We start from the raw sequence: 17,014 nt of genomic DNA, 5'->3' as shown, positions 1-17,014 counted from the left end.
TTCCTGCTGCTTACGATGGGGGTCAGGCAAGCTCCTGAAGGGTGGTGTGACTTGGTGATGGGACAGCCAGCAAGCAGGCAGGATAACTCAGCACATGCCCTCCAAATGCATGTTGCAAGCCCACACCAGCTCTCCGGGCTGTAGGGGCCAAGCCAACACACCCCACCACCAGCATGGTGCTGCCTCACGGCTGCCAAACCCCCTTCTCCTGGTGGAGTGATGCAGAGAAACTGTAAGAAACAGGAGGTTTTTATGAGGTCAGATGGCATTAGGCATTATGGTCCCATTTCTTTCCCGTGCTAATCTTCGTCAGACTGACGTCACTCCACTGCCTCGCAGAAACAAATGTGTCCGTGGGCATCTGCCACATCCCAAATTTAGAACAATTTTAACAAGCTGGAAGGAGTAAAATAAACAGCACTTGATCTGCAAGCTCCCTGTTCTTGACAGCGTCCCCAGAGGTGGTGGAAAGCCAAAGAGATAGCTCCTTGCTTTAATTGGTACATTAAAATTCTTCCAGGCCACTACACAACTGTTAATAGGCAACTTAATTAAGCACTAACCCAGTTCATATTTCTACCCTCCAGAGACTGTTTCTTTTTTTTTTTTTTCCTTATTACATCCAAAGCCATGGGGAGTTTTGTCCTAATCATGTAAAACAAGTTGAGGGCAGTGACACCAGGCAACTTATTTAACTCCTGATCTCCAGACACCTCCACCATCTGCCCAGGTCTGCAGTTTCTTCCCCAAAAAAGAAGACAGAGGACTCTGGGAACAAGGTGTGAATTGCTACAAGTCAGCAAAAATAAATGGCAATAATCCTTAGCACCAGCAGCCAACTCACCCCCACTGAGTGCAAAAAGGAGATGGTGTTGGGCAAAGACAGGCACCAGGTGCCAACAAGCAGATGGTTTTTTAGACGGTTCCTTGAACAACTGAGGAGCCTGGTTCAGCGTCTCATGAGCATCTTCCTAAATGCAGGTGTCCTCCATGCTGTCCTCAGCCACACACCACCCAGAGGAGACCACTCTGAGCACCATGTGACAGGGAAGAGAAGTAGCAAAGGAAATAAGACATCATCTCCTGATTCCCAGGAGAGCTTTACTACTTGGCTGCTCCAACCACCTGTCACTATCCACTGAAGGAACCACAGCAATGAACATGCATGCCCCACAACACTCCCCTGCCCCTCATTGTTGTTGGGCAACTAATTCAGTGTGTGCACCCTGAGCATCAGGCTGGCTCGAGGGGTTTGCTGAGAACCTCCTCAGCAAGCATGTTCTCAGACATTTTCTTTTTCTTTTTTTTTTTTTTTCCTAAGGCTGGGCTGGGGTAAATCAAAACTTGCTTCAATGGCTGTCATGGAAAGTGATGGGTTTAATAGTAATGCAAATAATAGTGGGGTTTCCACTGCAGGTGAGTTATGAGCCATTGAAGTTAAAAAACAACTGGATTTTACTGCTGCCAGGCACACTTAAGGTAATACCCACAGATTGAGGAAGGAGGGGTCACTGTGGAGAAGCCAAGCAACCACCTGGCTTATGGAGGGAAGGAGCATTTTTTGCTGGTGATGAACAAATAAGAATCCTCTGCTCAAGGAGAAATGGTCTATTTGCCTCAAAAGCCTTGTACACCAACAGGCACATTGCCAATGCCCACGTCATGACTCATGATTGAATGGTAAGGCCAATGTGGATTTTCCTCACCAGAAAATAAGGTCTGTCTCCTGCTGTAACATTTTTATTCCAAGGGAAACAAAGAATTTCATAGCTCCCAAAGGCAGTAATAGCATAGCAGGAGATTTCTAGCACAAACGTTGATGAACAGCTGGGCAGAGGACAGTGAGGGAAGTGTTCTGGTGACATAAATCAGGGTGGCCACATGGATCCTAAGTATGGTTTGCATTTGCATTCTACCTATGGGTAGAAACAGGATCAGGTAGTGGTGGTGGTGAGGTACATCTACGCATGGAGCTCCTGGGCTAGATGAAGTGATAGGACTGGATGAGCTTACCCCAGCAAGCATCCCTGCAAGAGAGGCTGCATAAGGAGCAGAAATGTGCTTTGCAGCATCATCTAAAACTGAGAGACACCACTGGATTAAAAATACTGCAAAACTAACTGGCTTGAAAACAGACCATTAAGCATATTATTATTGAAAATGCCCCTTCCTTTCCACAACAACAACAAAAGCCTCTATAGAAAGAAAATAATAATTAAAAAAAAAAAAATGACACTTTTCACTTGAGCAGCATAATTTTATGGTCATTTCTGTGGATGCCACTCATACAAAAATAAAACCCAAACCTGACAGAAACTTGGCTTCCATTCTTTTCCTTGCTTCTCTATTCCTTGATTTTTTCCTTCCACCACGAGAGGGGAAAGGAGAGATCACCCAGGCAAAGCAGGCAATGATGGAATAAATCAAAACCTGGAAGAAGAATTAAAAAAAACAAGCCAAGTTTAATTTCCATTGGAAACCTGAAGCTCAGATAGGAAAGGGTATAAAATTTAGTTGTGTTTTCAAGGAGTGAATAGGGAGAGAGACAAATGCCTTAGAGTCAGGAATGCGTGTCAGCTAACCCCCCCAGGAAACACCCCACCTCCCTCTGCTGAGGTGCCAAAATACAAGAAAGGGGTAAAGATCTCAAAGCTCTGACCAAGATGCAGTCACAGACTCCCTGCAACAAAAGCCCACAGGGTTGAGGTGGCATGGGTGGATGAGCTGGGGAGTAAAGGGCAGGAGGTATCTGCTGAGGCTCCTTGGGCTGGTGCCTAGAGGAGAAGACAAGTCTGGATTGCCCCACCTCTGTCCCTGAACACTGGAGGGGAGACTTTGGTATGGGAAAGTGCCATGAACTTCTGGGATCTGGGTGGGAATGGGCCCAGGTTGGCATCTGACTGTAAAGAGGGAAGAGAGGTGGGGAACAGGTCCAATAAGGCCATTCAAATCTAGCAAATCACATCGTGTCCCCTCTCCCCAGTGAGGTGCCTGAGCCAGCAGCAGTAGCACAGGGCAAAGAGGACAGAACTTCCCTGGCTGTTGGGTTTCACCGTTTGGTAGAAATCCTCCTCTTCTGCCTTCCCATGGGAAACACTTGCCATTGAGTTTGAGGAGAGACCTACCCAGGCTGGGTATTTGCCAGGACATCCAGGACGCCATTCTTGGGAACGTCTGCAGTCAGCAGCGCAGCCCTCCTGGGGGTCTACACCAACCAGCAGTCCTCTCCTTGAACTTCCACCATCACCCTGGAGAGCAGCTGCCTCTCAGCCTCCCACATCTCCCACCTGGCTGGGTGAGGCTGCGGCATTCAGCTGACAACTCCCCAATTGATCAGCCTCACTGCACACACATCGATTTGGCTGGGAAAGTCCCAGTGTGTCACAGCACAACCTGTTCAGAGATCTCTCACCTGTCCTTTGATCCTGTGGCACAGTCAGTACCTACAGAGGCAACAGGCACCTTTGGTAGAAATGTTCTCTATGACCCACCTCAGCCAACTGCCCATCATCATGAGACACAGCAGATGTTGTGTGAGCCGGGTTTCCCACAGACACAGCCAAGATAAAAGCTAATACTTCCAGGTGGTGGTGAGAAACCACTTGGATATTTAAATACACACACCTATCTGCAGAGGCTGGGGTGTGCAAACAACCCTTTAAAGCACTTAAAACAAAAGTGCAGTATTAGCTTCTTGGATAACACAGCTGGGAGGCCAGGCAACTTCGTTTCTCTACTCAGTCCTTTTCTGTTTGACTACACAATACTGCTTCCGATTTCCAGAACTCTTTGAGGGAAATACTAATTTCATTCCATTTACAAAGATTAATATTTCCCTCTCAGAATTTCTTGGGGGGAAATGGGAAGAAAATTATGTATACAAACATTTCCATTTGCACAGAGATTTCTTTAAAATGTCAGGAATTTGAGTCTCTGTTACCAGATGGCTCTGTTAGATCTAACACTGAACTTGAATTTGATCAAAAACACTTTCAGTGTACGTGTTAAGAATTACTTCTTTTAGTAAATATATTGTCACCCCACCATGTAACATTATGGACAATGCTTTGATGCAGTTGCACACAGTGATGTTCAGAAGACCACAAAGCAGAGAACTCCCTCTCCAGGACGGGAAGCTCTTGTACCTGTGTTTAACTTGTCCTAACTCGCTTAACCACTAGATGTCTTTGTGCACCACCCGGCAGCCCAGAGCACGGCTCTGAAAGTTGCAGAGGTTTTCTTTTGTCCATTGTATACATTTTAATTTTTTTAAACTTACTAATTGCTTTGTGTCCAGGAAGAGCTGTAATTCCACAATACTGCCCAGGCACCCTGCACTGCCACGGGTTATATGAGCACTCAGTAAATCGTAACAATAGACAGAAGTAGTACTGGCCTGGGAGCTCTGCACACATAAACCTCTGCTGAGTGTCACCCATCCCTCCCACAATCTGTCACAGAGCACAGGCAGAACTGACTGTGCCTGTCAGGTCTCCCCATAACATCTGCCCAGCGCCTAGCACGGGGCAGCCCTGTACATTTCTTCACTGTCTGAGCTGGATTCACACATAAAGGTGGAAGTATCTGGTTCTTGCCCTTCTTCAAGCTGTCAAACTCAACACTGACTGCAAGAGAAGGCAGACAGAGCAAACAGCGGGTTGGAAACGTTTATTCAATAATCAGTCCTGCTGTGTGGGTAGCATCTTAGCAACTGGAACCCGAGTATGCAAAAATACTGAGTTTTCACAGTGAAAAACCAGACAGTATAAAATATTACAGTATTGCCTCTTAGACCCATTATTTCAAGAAGATCCAAATTTCAAAGGCAACATGCTTACTTATTTTGCTTGCTTTCTATTCTCAACCCTTCCCCCACCCCCAAAAAAAAGAACTGTTCAGACATTAACCTTCCTTACCCCCACAACACCCGCACATGTTCGGGGCAGAGAAACAATACTCCCTCTTGATTGCCAGAGGTTTACTGAAGAACCTTTTCCCAGTGGTGTCAAGGGCCAAGAGGACATAGATTGCCGTGACACTGAGTGGTTCTGGTGTTCTACACACTGAAGACAACTGTGGTGTTACTAAACTCTGATGAGAGGCTCCGTCTCCCGGATGAGCCACCGAAGAGCTTCATGCCGGCCTTGCCTCTCCAGTTCTGCTCCAATTACTTCCCGGCACTTCTGATGGTAGTCATTCACCCAGTTGCACTAGAGAGAGGGAGGGGTATGACATTCAGCATAACACAGAAGAGTTACAAGTTACATACAGCCAAAGACATCTGTAGGCCCTTGTGCTCTTTGGGACTGAGCTGTTAGGCTGGGATGGGATCCTGTCCCAAAGAGACAAACCTTTAATAAGTGGAAGTGATTTGCAAATTTGATAAGGATAGGAACTGAAGCAATTTGTCCTGGGTTTTCAGAGGAGCCAAGATTCAGCTCAGCTGACAAGTATTTAAAGTCTCTGCAAGTCACTGCCTGCAGCAAGTCAGAATAGCTACCTCGGCACAGTCTAGTAAACAGCTTTGCAAATTTGTAACTGAACAAGGCAGTCCTGAGACACGAGCTGCCACACTGATCAGAACAGCAACCTTACGGCAGATCTTGGTACTCTTCACAGTTCTCTTCAGAAAAAGGAAATGCAAATAGGATTATCATTGAGGGCTGAGGCAAAATAAAGAGTATGCTAGCAAAACAGGATGAAACACATCACAGTGAAGGCAGTGGGAGACCTAAACAGAAAGTTTAATGTATGAAGGTATTCAGGAAATGAATGCTGCTGAGCAGCTATCGTTGATATCTGCTCAGAGTCCCATGTGCTGCAGAATGTGGTGTGGCTGAATGGGACTGGTTACAAGGAGATACAGACAACAACATGGGACAGTCATTAGTATAAGTTTCTGAGGAGACAGATAGTCTGACAGAAGCAAATTACAACAGGAGTAGGAAAGAGAAGAGATGATAGTGTCAAATATTGTATCAGGGGAACTATCAAAACAACATCATCAGAGGGGTCCTCGCTGCCTTCATCATGCGATAATTTAGATTGGAAGGGTCTCTGGAGAGCTCATCTAGTCCACCCTCCCACTCAAAGCTGGATCAAAGTTTAAAATTAAGTCAGATTGCTCAGAATTTCTCTGGATCTAGGAAATGGAATAGAAGCCAGTGGTTCTCATAAACAGAACAGAGCAAGCTGGTTCTAGTGCAAAGGCAGCAATGCAAACCTACTGTTTCACTTACCTCTTTTTGTGTCAGCAAATTAACATCAATCATTTTTGTCTGGATTGGAACCAGGGTTAAGGGTTCAAAAGTCAGACTCCCTCTGTTTTTGAAATTGTACTGCAGCAGAAAGAAGAAAAGACTTGTAAAGTTTTAGAAACTAGAGCTGTAAACTGTAAAGCTTTAGCCAGATCACACTTACTCTTTGGTTCATGTCATCATGACTGTATAACCCATGTAATATTCAGATGACAGAGCAGCAACTTACAATAACGTTTTTCTTATAGCTCAAGTAAAGAACCTCAATATGAACTTCAGTTATTTCTTTCAATGGTCACTTTTTAAAGGCCATGTCCCAGGGCACAGCTGTACAGGACTCAGCTTGATGACTGTATGGTCATTTTCAGTTTGGCATTTCTAAAAGCATAACCCAGCCAAACTGGAAATTACAATGTCAATATCTGTCTGTAGTTTTGTTTCTACTGCCAGTGAAGATGCTCTACCAGAGAAGAAAACCTCGATGTGAGAAGATCAACTTACTCTAAAGTAATGACTGCAAGGGGCTGAATAGAGATGCTTCTGCTTCCTAGGTTGCCCAAGGAAGCTGTGGATGCCCCCTCCCTGGAAGTGTTTAAGGCCAGGCTGGATGAGGCTTTGAGCAACCTGGTCTGGTGGAAGGTGTCCCTGCTGATGGCAGGGGGGTTGGAACTAGATGATCTTTAAGGTCCCTTCCAACCCAAACCATTCTATGATTCTATGATCTTTGACATCCAGACAGAAAACATTTTAAAACAACTCTCACATATACATTTCAATCTATGGAAACTCTGCAGAAGCAGAACTGTCTTCTGTGCTCCAGTAGCAATGGAGACTTAGAATCAGTCTTCACCAAAGCAGGGTTTTGAAGACCAGAAGTCTTGAGTAGGATTCAACTGTCTGCAGTATGGTCCCACCTCAAGTTCCAGTACTTTAAATTTTACAACCAGTGAGTCATGGAGAAAGGTGCATCCTGAGCATGTCATTCACCTTGGTTTCAGCCGGGACCACAAGGACGACATTTTCTATTCGGATCCCAAAGGACCCATCTTCATAATACCCAGGCTCTGCAGAAACAGACAGTAATTAACTAAACCATATAGCTGCAGTGTGCAAATACCTATTCCCTACAGCCAAACTTCCCCTCTATGTCCACTGAAGTCACTAAGTAACCTTGACATCAGGCACCCACAGAAGCAAACAAATTACTGACTATACTTAATCTGCACAGAAGCCCCAAGCAAGGTGACAGCAAAAGTTCTCAAAGAGAGGAGAAACAAGACAGACAGCCCTCCAGCTCAGAGAGTCTCCTTCCAAGTCAAGAGAGAGCACAGAGTACATGTGCTCCAAATACCAGAAACTCTGAAAATATCATTGTCTTTATGAAAGGCAGGTGGGTAATTCCTTCCCTAAAATACTTCTTTTGGAGAGTGCTCCCCTGACTCCCTGAGAGGACTTTGCAGCCCTGAAGGAATGTAGGTCTCTCAGCAAACCACAGCAGGCTGTTAATTTACTACTGGAAGAATAAGGCATGTAAAGATTTAACAGCTGCCTCAAATAGCCCACAGCAAAGACAGCATTAGTTCCTCAAAGCTTGGTATCCACCTTGTACCACAGCCAGCTCTTCCCCTGCAGAACAGGAGGCAGCATGCCAGAGCTGGGCTGGTCAGCAGCACAGCTCTGCTGAGGTTTGCACTGAAGAGAGCAGAAAGCAGGCCTGCAGCACCCAACTACAAAGATGGAAGGTGAAAGAGCTAAAATCAGACAGTCTTCACCTAGAGAGCTTAAATGACAATTAAAATAACAAACTGAGGAGGCAGGACCAGAGCTTATGATCCCACCTTCCCTTTATACCATTGCGAGATTTATTCCCTCTGCATCTTAAAGAGCTTGGTCCCTCCCTCAGTAACCAGAGAGAATCACCAGTGCTAAATACCATCAGAGACGATCATGCCAGCTTCCAAGGGCTCGTCTGCAAAGGTTTTGTAGCTAATGCCGCAAGGACCCTCATGTACATTTAGGAAAGAGCCAACTCCATGTCCTGTCCCATGCAGGTAATCCAAACCACAGTCCCATAAGGCAGAGCGGGCAAAGGAATCTAGAAGGTGACCTGCAGGCCAAGGGGAAGAGACAGACACAGACAGTGTTTGATCAAGTCGGGCTCCCTCAGAGATGCTGATAATCACACTGAAGGCTCAAACCTGGAAAACATGCAAAAAAACCTACAAACAAACAAACAAAAACCACCACCACCAACCAAAGAAAGCAAGACACTGGATTGTCAGAAGTTACAGGGCAGATTTGGCAAGTCCGACGTTCAAGGCCTTTCTCAACTTAAGAGCCCCTCTCTCCCCTGTTACACAGCTCTTCAGAAGATGGTCCGTAACAGAAACATTGCACTGCTGCTTGCTCCACTGGGGTTTTCAGGAAAAAATCTAGTGGTTAAATGTCCCACAGAGAAGTCAGTACCCTTCTCAGAGGTAGCTGCACTAAGTGAACTCAAAGTAGAAGACTTGCCAATTGTATTTGGTGAACTAATCAGTCAGACTCCTTGCCTGGATGACCAGTCATTTCAGATTGTTTCAACCAGAACACAGAGCATTTCTGTTTCCTGCACATGAACACCAAGCCCATATAGCCAAGTTCAGATACCCTCCAATTTCAGTTGGGGTCTCTCACACCACTACACAGCTGCTTTTTCCTCATCTACCCAAGAATGAAAACTGGAGAAAACTCTAAAAAGAGGCATCTTTGTGTAAGGTGGGAGAAAATAGCTCTACAACAAATTCACCAGGGGTATTTCACAGCTTCTCCTGCACAAAATCAAAACAGCTCCTTTGTATGTCATGTTCCCGTGCTACTCACTGATGAAAGATTCCACATTAACTGAAAGAGAATTAGCCAGTCCTTTTGAAGCTGGAAAGTGACCTCTCACTTTGGTAAGGCCACACGTAAAGCATAAAGACAACCTTCAAGCACAGAAAGGCCACAGGTGTGTTAGACTGCCGTTGACTGATTAAAGTCACTGTCACCCTAGAACCAGGGCACTTCTTGAACACCATTCAGACTTTCCCCCTCAGAATTTACAGCACTGGTTGATGCAGAGAAAAGGCATCAGTAATCCAGACTCCATATGTTGTGATGGAAACAGACACAGACAGTTACATCAACATCTGCCCAACACATGTGGACCTGTCAACCTTAATGTTGCTCTCAGACCACTTAATGGTTCTTCGGAGGTCACTGCTATGGTCAAAACACTCCAACTCACCAACCTACCTTTGGTTCCATTTGGGAAGATGGCTGCACTCACAGCTATATGTCCCTTCAGGACATAGGTGAAGCATTCCTGTCAAAGAAATATGTGCCATAAGTAAACAGGTAGAGGCTAAACTTTCTCTTTCCCAGGAATGGGAAGAAAGACTACATCTTGTAGCAAACTGCAGAGGATCTGGACAGACTTTCTCATGGTTTCCTACGCCTAACAATGCCAAAGCAAACCATGAGCAGAAAGAGTTTAGATTACTCTGAAGATCTTTCTCCACTAATGATGGAGAGCGTGTCACAAACTCAGACTGTAGGTTTAGCAGTAGGATTCACCTGACCTACATGACTGATTTTCTTTGTGGCTGTAGTTTTACTTCCTGAGCAAACCCTACAGCGTATTTTCATCACTGTGTGAACTATAATGATTAAATTAGTTTTAATTAAAGCAGCAATTTAAAATAAACAAAACTACTTTCCTGAATTTCCAACATGGACCCTCTTGGGTAAGTCTTAGACTGGTTTTTGATATGGTAGACTAGACACAAACCACCACTGCAGCCTGGCATTAGACGCTGAGCTTTGCACCAAATTAAACTCTCCTAACTCCCAAGTTGGCCAAGTTAGTGACGTTTATCCTCAGCCAGCTTATTTTATTTCTTAGAGGAGACCTGTCACTTTGCAGATGAGAGGTGTGCATTTCAAGACAGAAAGGTGTCATTCTCTAAATCACTTAGTTTATATTTTGGAAGTCTGACAGTCTCCTGTTCAGTCTTTATTAAAATTCCGACACATACTATTAAACACATGATACTTGATAGAGCACTTTGACTATGTAGCAATAGGGCACATCACTAATTTAAGTAACTCTAACAATAAGAGTCAGATCACAAATCACACTGAGACGCCAACTTACTTTTTCATAGGGTGACGGTGTGCCAAAATGCATTGTCCTGGTCACATCTGTTGTACCATCTCTTCCAGAGGCAAACAAAGATGCAGGAAGCAAAGGGATGGGGGGAAAAAAAAAGATCAAAGTGAGAATGCACAGAAAACACACTGCAGCAAACCAACCAAACTCATAACTGGATAAAGTCATCTGCTCTTTGCTACACAAGATTGATGATGTAACAGTTCCTAATCTCACAAATTCCTGAACACATATATCCCAGATGTAGCAATAATGATTTGCAATTCAAAATGTTATCTTTCATCCATAAAGCATCCCAAAGCTCCTCACAAATTAGAGTCTAAACTGCTCATAAAAATTATGCTAATTTAAGGTTTAGCAACTGGTACCTGTCCATTGAGAACAGAACAGAGAAGGCCAAATTTAGACTGCCTGTATGTAAGATGATTCATTAGCAGCTTAAAAATATATTCTTATGCACAAATGACAGCTACCAGCTCAGGAAAGGGAAGTGTATGGGGGTATAGTGTCCCTTTCATCCTCAGGATGTCTTGTGCTAAGATTTGTAGAAGTTATCCAACATTTGGATAGGGGTCAGTCTGAGACATCAGAAGCTGACTTTAAGTTCCTTCTACAAATATCATTTTGAGCCTGCTGTTAAAAACACAGAGGCTCTTGAAATAATGAGTTCCTTTTGAAATACTCGCTCCTGTGCCTGTGCTTTCCCTCAGCACACACAGGCCATGGTCACAAAGAACTCACAGTTTAACTTCTCAGCAGAAACAAGCGGAGCCCCCCTGCCACAATGCTGCAGTAAGTGCCATTGATGTCCAGCTTACATTGTATTCAAAGGGCTGCTTTTCATAGTGGCACTAAGGAAATTGTTAATTAGGCCATCAGAGTGGAGGAAAAAAAAAAGACCTCCTTGTAAAAATCTAATCAAAGGATGCCTGTGTGGTTCTTTTTCAAAGCTCTTCCTGACACAACAAAAAGGCATAGCTCTAAAGACAAAGCTCATCTCAAAGGAGCAGTCAGGTCTGTCCTGCATCCTTCTGAACAAGCCACTTCTCATCCATTTACACCGGTTAAAATTATCACTTCTTTTGCTTTCCATGGAGTCAGAGTTCCACAGCAAACAGCTGCAGAGACTGAGGCCACTGAATAGCACTGTCAAAACAGCACTGAGTGAGTCAACAGACATGACACCTTCCCAAAAAACCACACCTGAGACCCAAGTGGCCATAGGCATGAGAAACCCCGCCTGAGTCTCTCTCTGGAAAGAGAGAGAACACCACAGGGCAGCGCTGTCCTGCTGCTTTGCCCCACCTTGTCCTGACCTCAGTATCAGTCAGATCTGCCCACATCCTAGCAGGGCAGGTGCCTCACTCAGCTGCGTGGGCTGCAGTGTAGGCAGTGCAAGGCTAAACCAGGGCAGTCAGGCCTGCTCCCTGGAGCTCTAACACCAATACGCCAGGTAAGCGGAGCTGCAACAGACAGAAACGCACACCACCAGCTAGAGCACAGCTACCATCACACTGGTAATGGGTCCCTGATGGGAACTGCACTTTTAGATCTCACCCCTTACCCCAGACAAGGCTGGTCAGCAGCCCAAGTTTGCTGTCCTAAGCCTAGCACAGAGAGAGCCTCCTGTCATGCATCAGTCACCCACTGACTGACACACTTGGCCCCGTTCAGGCTCCCTCCAGAGGGGATACAACACGAGCAGCTCTCTGTGAAACAACACTGCACTCAAAACTACGCTTCACCACGCTGGCCACAGCAACTGTGAGCTGACTCTGCAGGTGGTCCCTGGGAGCAGAAAGTGTAGTACTTCAGCACCATTCATCCTACTCACTTGTACTGTGCTCCCGAGTCCAGGAGGTAGATCTCGTTCACAGACAGCGTTCTGTTGGTCTCAGGAACTGGCCTGTTTGGTTACACACAAAGTTTATTGTTCTACACTTTTAAGATCTGCAGCCCACATCTGCAGTCCAGAAACCATATTAAGTGGAAGCTTGGATATGTCAGCTCTGATTTCTTGCGGCAGTGATGGAAATCCCACACATGCTGAGACAGGGATCATACTGAGGAGTATTTGTCTACAGTAAATAGTACTACAGTACAGAGAATAGCTTTGTTGCTTCCAACAAAACCCTCAACATCTCTTCCTGGACATATTTCAGAACAGTTTGCACTTCATACTCATCTTCCCAGACTTCTACCCCCAAAATAGCCCTTTTCTATGACCCCTGAGCAGATCAGGATCATAATACATGCATGCTGCCAGCAGGGAGAGATCTTTATTTAGTAAGTGTGGAAGCTCTGCTGGAATAAAGCAAGATGGCAATCAACACTGACTGCATCTCCCTGGAGTACTCTGTTGTGACTCCACAAAGAAGCTAGACAGCTCATTCCAACTATGTTTGCTGAAGGATGAAAGGAGACGCTGTGTTTCTCTTACTTGTAGTGAATGATGGCTCCATTTGGACCTGTGCTTGATATGGTAGCGAAACTCAATTCAACAAAGTCTTTCTGTTGGCTGAAAGAAAAGATTGTGATCACTACAGCACACACAAGGGGAGCACACCAAGCACCTGCAGTGCCCCATCCTCAATTTCACATCACCTCAGCCTTTCCCTTAGCCTTGAAAGCCATCCAGGCGAACACACTCAGGTAGGAGAATTGCAGAGATGGAAGCCCTGTCCTCCCAATCACGTGGAAACCTGTTTCCATCTCTACCCTTTCCTTACAAGCAGAAGATTCACCACCCAGACCACACAGGCTAGAGATGTCCTGAACAATTTCTTTTTTGTTACTTATTTACTCAAAGGCGCTTCTAGAGGTCCTGTTGATGCACACATGGGAGTATCTCTCAACACTCAATCCTCAATGGAGGATGAGGTGCTCATCCCCCATTAGAAAAGGAGTAAATCTAACTCTTACATCAACTCCTCTGTGGTAAGAAAGCAACTGTCTCGTATTTAAGTGTCCTAACCTGTGGCACTCCTCATTGCTATCTCAAAAGGAAAGCGGATAGGATCCAGTGGGCTGGGACTTGTATCTCCCAAGAGACCCAATTCTTTCCCAATTCTTTCAAGTGTTCAAAGAAATCCTGTAGTAACGGTTTGTCCTCAGGTAAAATATATCTGCAAGTGAGCTGGATTTCTAAAGAATAAAATAAAAAAAAGGATAAAAACACCACTCAGAAAACATCCTCACAGGGGATTTACTTTTTACCTGCGAAACTCCTCTGCTTTGTCTGCGGCAATTATTTCTGTTACTGTTCCCTTTGGAACCTAGTGGACAAAGATGTAGGTTGAATTAGTACACCATCAAGCAAAGAAAACGCTACATGCTTAAGCACTGGGCCTTGTCTGTGCATTATGGAACCCAATCTTGAAATCACCTCTTTCCAGGTTTTCTGTCCTCATTCCTCAGTAATGACAAACACAAATCTAGCAATATTGTGCAGGGCATGTGGGAAGCAGGAAGCAGAGATGGTCACAGTAGGATTGCTGGAGCTTGTCTAGGAAGCAGCTAGTGCAGTATTAACCTCAAGATACAAACAGAGGTAACACCTCACAAGGCAACATCTCTTCACAGACAGGATACACTAAACCTAAACAGTTCTCTCCAACAGCCCATCATAGAATTTTTATGCTTTTAAATCAGAAATGGAAGCAGTTGCAAGGAAGAAAAAAAAAAAAAGGGATGTTAATTTTTACTTTAGGCATTTGATAAATTAAAACCTGTGACATGACTTCCCCAGGACTGAACAACAGGCAAAGGGGAGCAAGAGATAGGTCTCATAACCCCTGAGGCAGACTTCCTGAGGTACTCAGACATATAAAAAGGCACCTTCTGGAAGTCATCAAGCCATTTCCATAGGTAAAGTCAATGGACTCAGACATGCAGTAGCATAGGAGGAGCACAGCTTAGTAAGCTGCTGTGCAACATCTGGCACTCTGCATCTTCACTGTGTACTTCTAACCCAGAGCAAACACAAGTAATTTGTTCTTATCACATTTTCATTGCACATGGGTGTGACTGCACCTTTCCATTCATAAATGCCAAACCTGTCCATACTGCCAGACAACACTGATTAGCATGTGAATAATTCCAAGGTATTACACCAAACTGGATAATATTTTATGATTTACACTACCAAACCAGCACAAGACAGTATTAACACTATATTAAGCCCTTTCAGGTAATTTCTCACCTACTCTGGCTTTGGTCTGCGTAAAATGAATGGGAGTATGGAAGTATGATTGAAATCCCCTTCAAAAACCTGATAAGATCACAACCGTTTCCCCACTTTTAGCTAAGGCATTGTAAAGATCATCAAAAAGTTTATGCTAACAAAGAATTTTACACAGCAATAAAATCTCCAAGTTAAAAAAAAAAATACAATACCTCTTTATCCAGCCAGTTAAAGAGCTCACACAGGGCAACAGCATCTTTAATCTATGTTAGAATAGGCAAAATAAGAGGGAAATGAGAAGAAAAAAAGATTTATCAAGCCTCAGTATAAACAGTTTTCGATGCAAAAATTTGATCTGCAAGTTTCAGAAACACAAACTAAGAGGTTGTTTAAGGGGTCTGCATCATGTAACTAATACAAGCATTGGAAATGTATCTGAAAAATTAAATAAATATTAACAAAGGTTTACTGCTGGGAAGTATCTTACTGTGGACACTTACCAAGCACTCAACAAACACTGGCTTTACCCTACACGTGACTTTGAAGTCTCTTTTGCTTCCACACACAAGATTTTGTATTTCAGATTATGGAAGGTAACCACATGACACGTCTGGCAATGCAACAGAGGAATGTGCCCTTTGGGTGCACAGGCACCACAGTCTCTGTCACACAGATTCTGGATTCTCTCTTTTGGCTGATGATCCCCATTTTTCTTCCTTTTTTCTACATGCTTGCAGCATGCCAGGGCAAGAAGCAGGAGACAAGCATATAAGAGCAAGGCACAACTTTGTCCTCAGGTGGGAGGTGACAAAGTGTCTCTGCTCAGTACAAGTATTTTTACTTCCCCTTAACAGTGAAAGAAAAGCATTGAAATAGAAAGCAGCAATTCCCAAGACACTAACAGAAAATATAGGACAAGCCCAGAATTGCCAGCCCTGCTTTAAGTAATGCGTTTCTCCTGTTGTGAAAACTGCCACTTGAAAAATTAACAGGAAACAAACAAGAGAAAACTTCAGCCCCACCATGAAAGTGTTTCACAGGCAGCTTTTTTGCTTGAAAATCTGAAGCTTCCTGGGAAATCAGCCTCATTTCCAGAGCGTCATGATGACGACACAAAAACAGAGTGCTTTGAGGACACTGGCTGCTTCTGAACATCTTGGCCTGTGTTTTGCACCATGTGTCGAAGTATTTCTCTGTGTTCTTTAGGCTGTGTTTATTCAAGTGATAAAAATTTGAACACTCCAAATAGAACTAGCAAAGGGGAGAGAACATCCTTTTGAGGGCTCATACTCTAAACAACACTTCTCAAGTCTGCATGGTCTTCCAACAGAGCAAGATTGGTTCTTCATGCTATTACAAATGTTGTTCTTCACCCCAAGGGAATGCTAAACAAGCAAAAAAACTGCTTCAGCAACAGTAGATGTCTGACAGAGAACCATTTTTATCCTGCCATCCAAATTCTTACTTGATTTTTAATCCAAAACACTGCAAATGAAAGGAAAAGATAATTTCTTCCCCTAAACATAAAGCAAACCTCCTGCCATGTGCAACGAAGCTCTCGAGGCTTCACTTACATGTGCTCTTCTCATGCCTTCTGTTTCTGATGCGTTCTTCACAGCTTTTGCAATGCAGATGGGGGTATATGGGGTGAGGTACCGGTAAGCCTGCAGCAGAAGGACAGGGATTACTTGTGGATTAGTCAGACTACATAATTCTACAAGTCTAATAACTCAGCCTGGCCACAATTCGTACTTTGGCAGTCTCTCTCATCCTTCAGCGCTGTGAGACACTGGTTGCCAGTAGTCAGCTAAGTGTACTGGGGAATAGAGAGGAGAAACAGTCCCTGACTGAAGGAAGAACAGCCACAGGGAAATCCAAGGAATTAAAGGGTCAACAGCCTGTCATGAAGCAGAGTGAGGATCTGGATAACTACTATGTATATCAATGTCTGAGTCACGCTTTTCCTCTTGCTGATGTACACTAAAGGACCAGAAAGAGTCAATGAGAAACACTAATCCCAGGGACTCAGGTGGAACTTAGGCTGTGGAAACAGACCTAAAAAGTAAGTCACCTTGATCTGTAAACTGTCACCCCCAAGTAGCAGGGAGCAAGGGTACCCAGCTACCCAGCCCAGGTATCAAGCACTGGAAATGACCCTGGAGAGTCCCCAAGGCTCTTCTCCTCCAGCACTGAGCATCATCACTTCTAATCATCAGCAGTTCCGACAAACACATCAAGGCCCCAAGAAACAGGAAAGGCCTTTGCAAAGCTGAGCTCTACATGCTGTCCACTTCTGACAGGAGCTTTCATCAGCGGTTTGAGACAAAGCTTTCCTGGATGGGGTGGCCCTGCATTAAGAACTAGTAATTGATGTCTTACCAC

General features: G+C 44.4%; 1 protein-coding gene across 3 annotated transcripts in view; it reads right to left on the bottom strand.

The window, feature by feature from the left end:
• Positions 1–4,798: 4,798 nt before the first annotated feature.
• The window catches only part of XPNPEP1 (X-prolyl aminopeptidase 1), a 28,101-nt gene continuing 15,885 nt past the window's right edge, over positions 4,799–17,014 (bottom strand). The window contains exons 9-19 of one of the 3 annotated variants that reach the window (XM_010177658.1): positions 16,207–16,296; positions 14,845–14,895; positions 13,666–13,724; positions 12,890–12,967; positions 12,284–12,355; positions 10,435–10,495; positions 9,534–9,603; positions 8,191–8,364; positions 7,245–7,321; positions 6,240–6,338; positions 4,799–5,210 (exon numbers count right to left, since the gene is read on the bottom strand). In XM_010177658.1, coding sequence (XP_010175960.1) covers positions 5,085–5,210; positions 6,240–6,338; positions 7,245–7,321; positions 8,191–8,364; positions 9,534–9,603; positions 10,435–10,495; positions 12,284–12,355; positions 12,890–12,967; positions 13,666–13,724; positions 14,845–14,895; positions 16,207–16,296 — 957 coding nt within the window. In that variant the 3' untranslated portion in view covers positions 4,799–5,084. The remainder of the gene's footprint in view (positions 5,211–6,239; positions 6,339–7,244; positions 7,322–8,190; positions 8,365–9,533; positions 9,604–10,434; positions 10,496–12,283; positions 12,356–12,889; positions 12,968–13,665; positions 13,725–14,844; positions 14,896–16,206; positions 16,297–17,014) is intronic. The other 2 variants (XM_029087390.1, XM_029087389.1) reach the window with 2 other exon arrangements.

Source organism: Antrostomus carolinensis, unplaced genomic scaffold (assembly GCF_000700745.2).
Source record: "Antrostomus carolinensis isolate BGI_N321 unplaced genomic scaffold, ASM70074v2 scaffold2381, whole genome shotgun sequence".
In the NCBI taxonomy this organism is placed as follows: Eukaryota; Metazoa; Chordata; class Aves; order Caprimulgiformes; family Caprimulgidae; genus Antrostomus; species Antrostomus carolinensis.
This window is presented reverse-complemented; position numbering and strand designations above follow the sequence as displayed.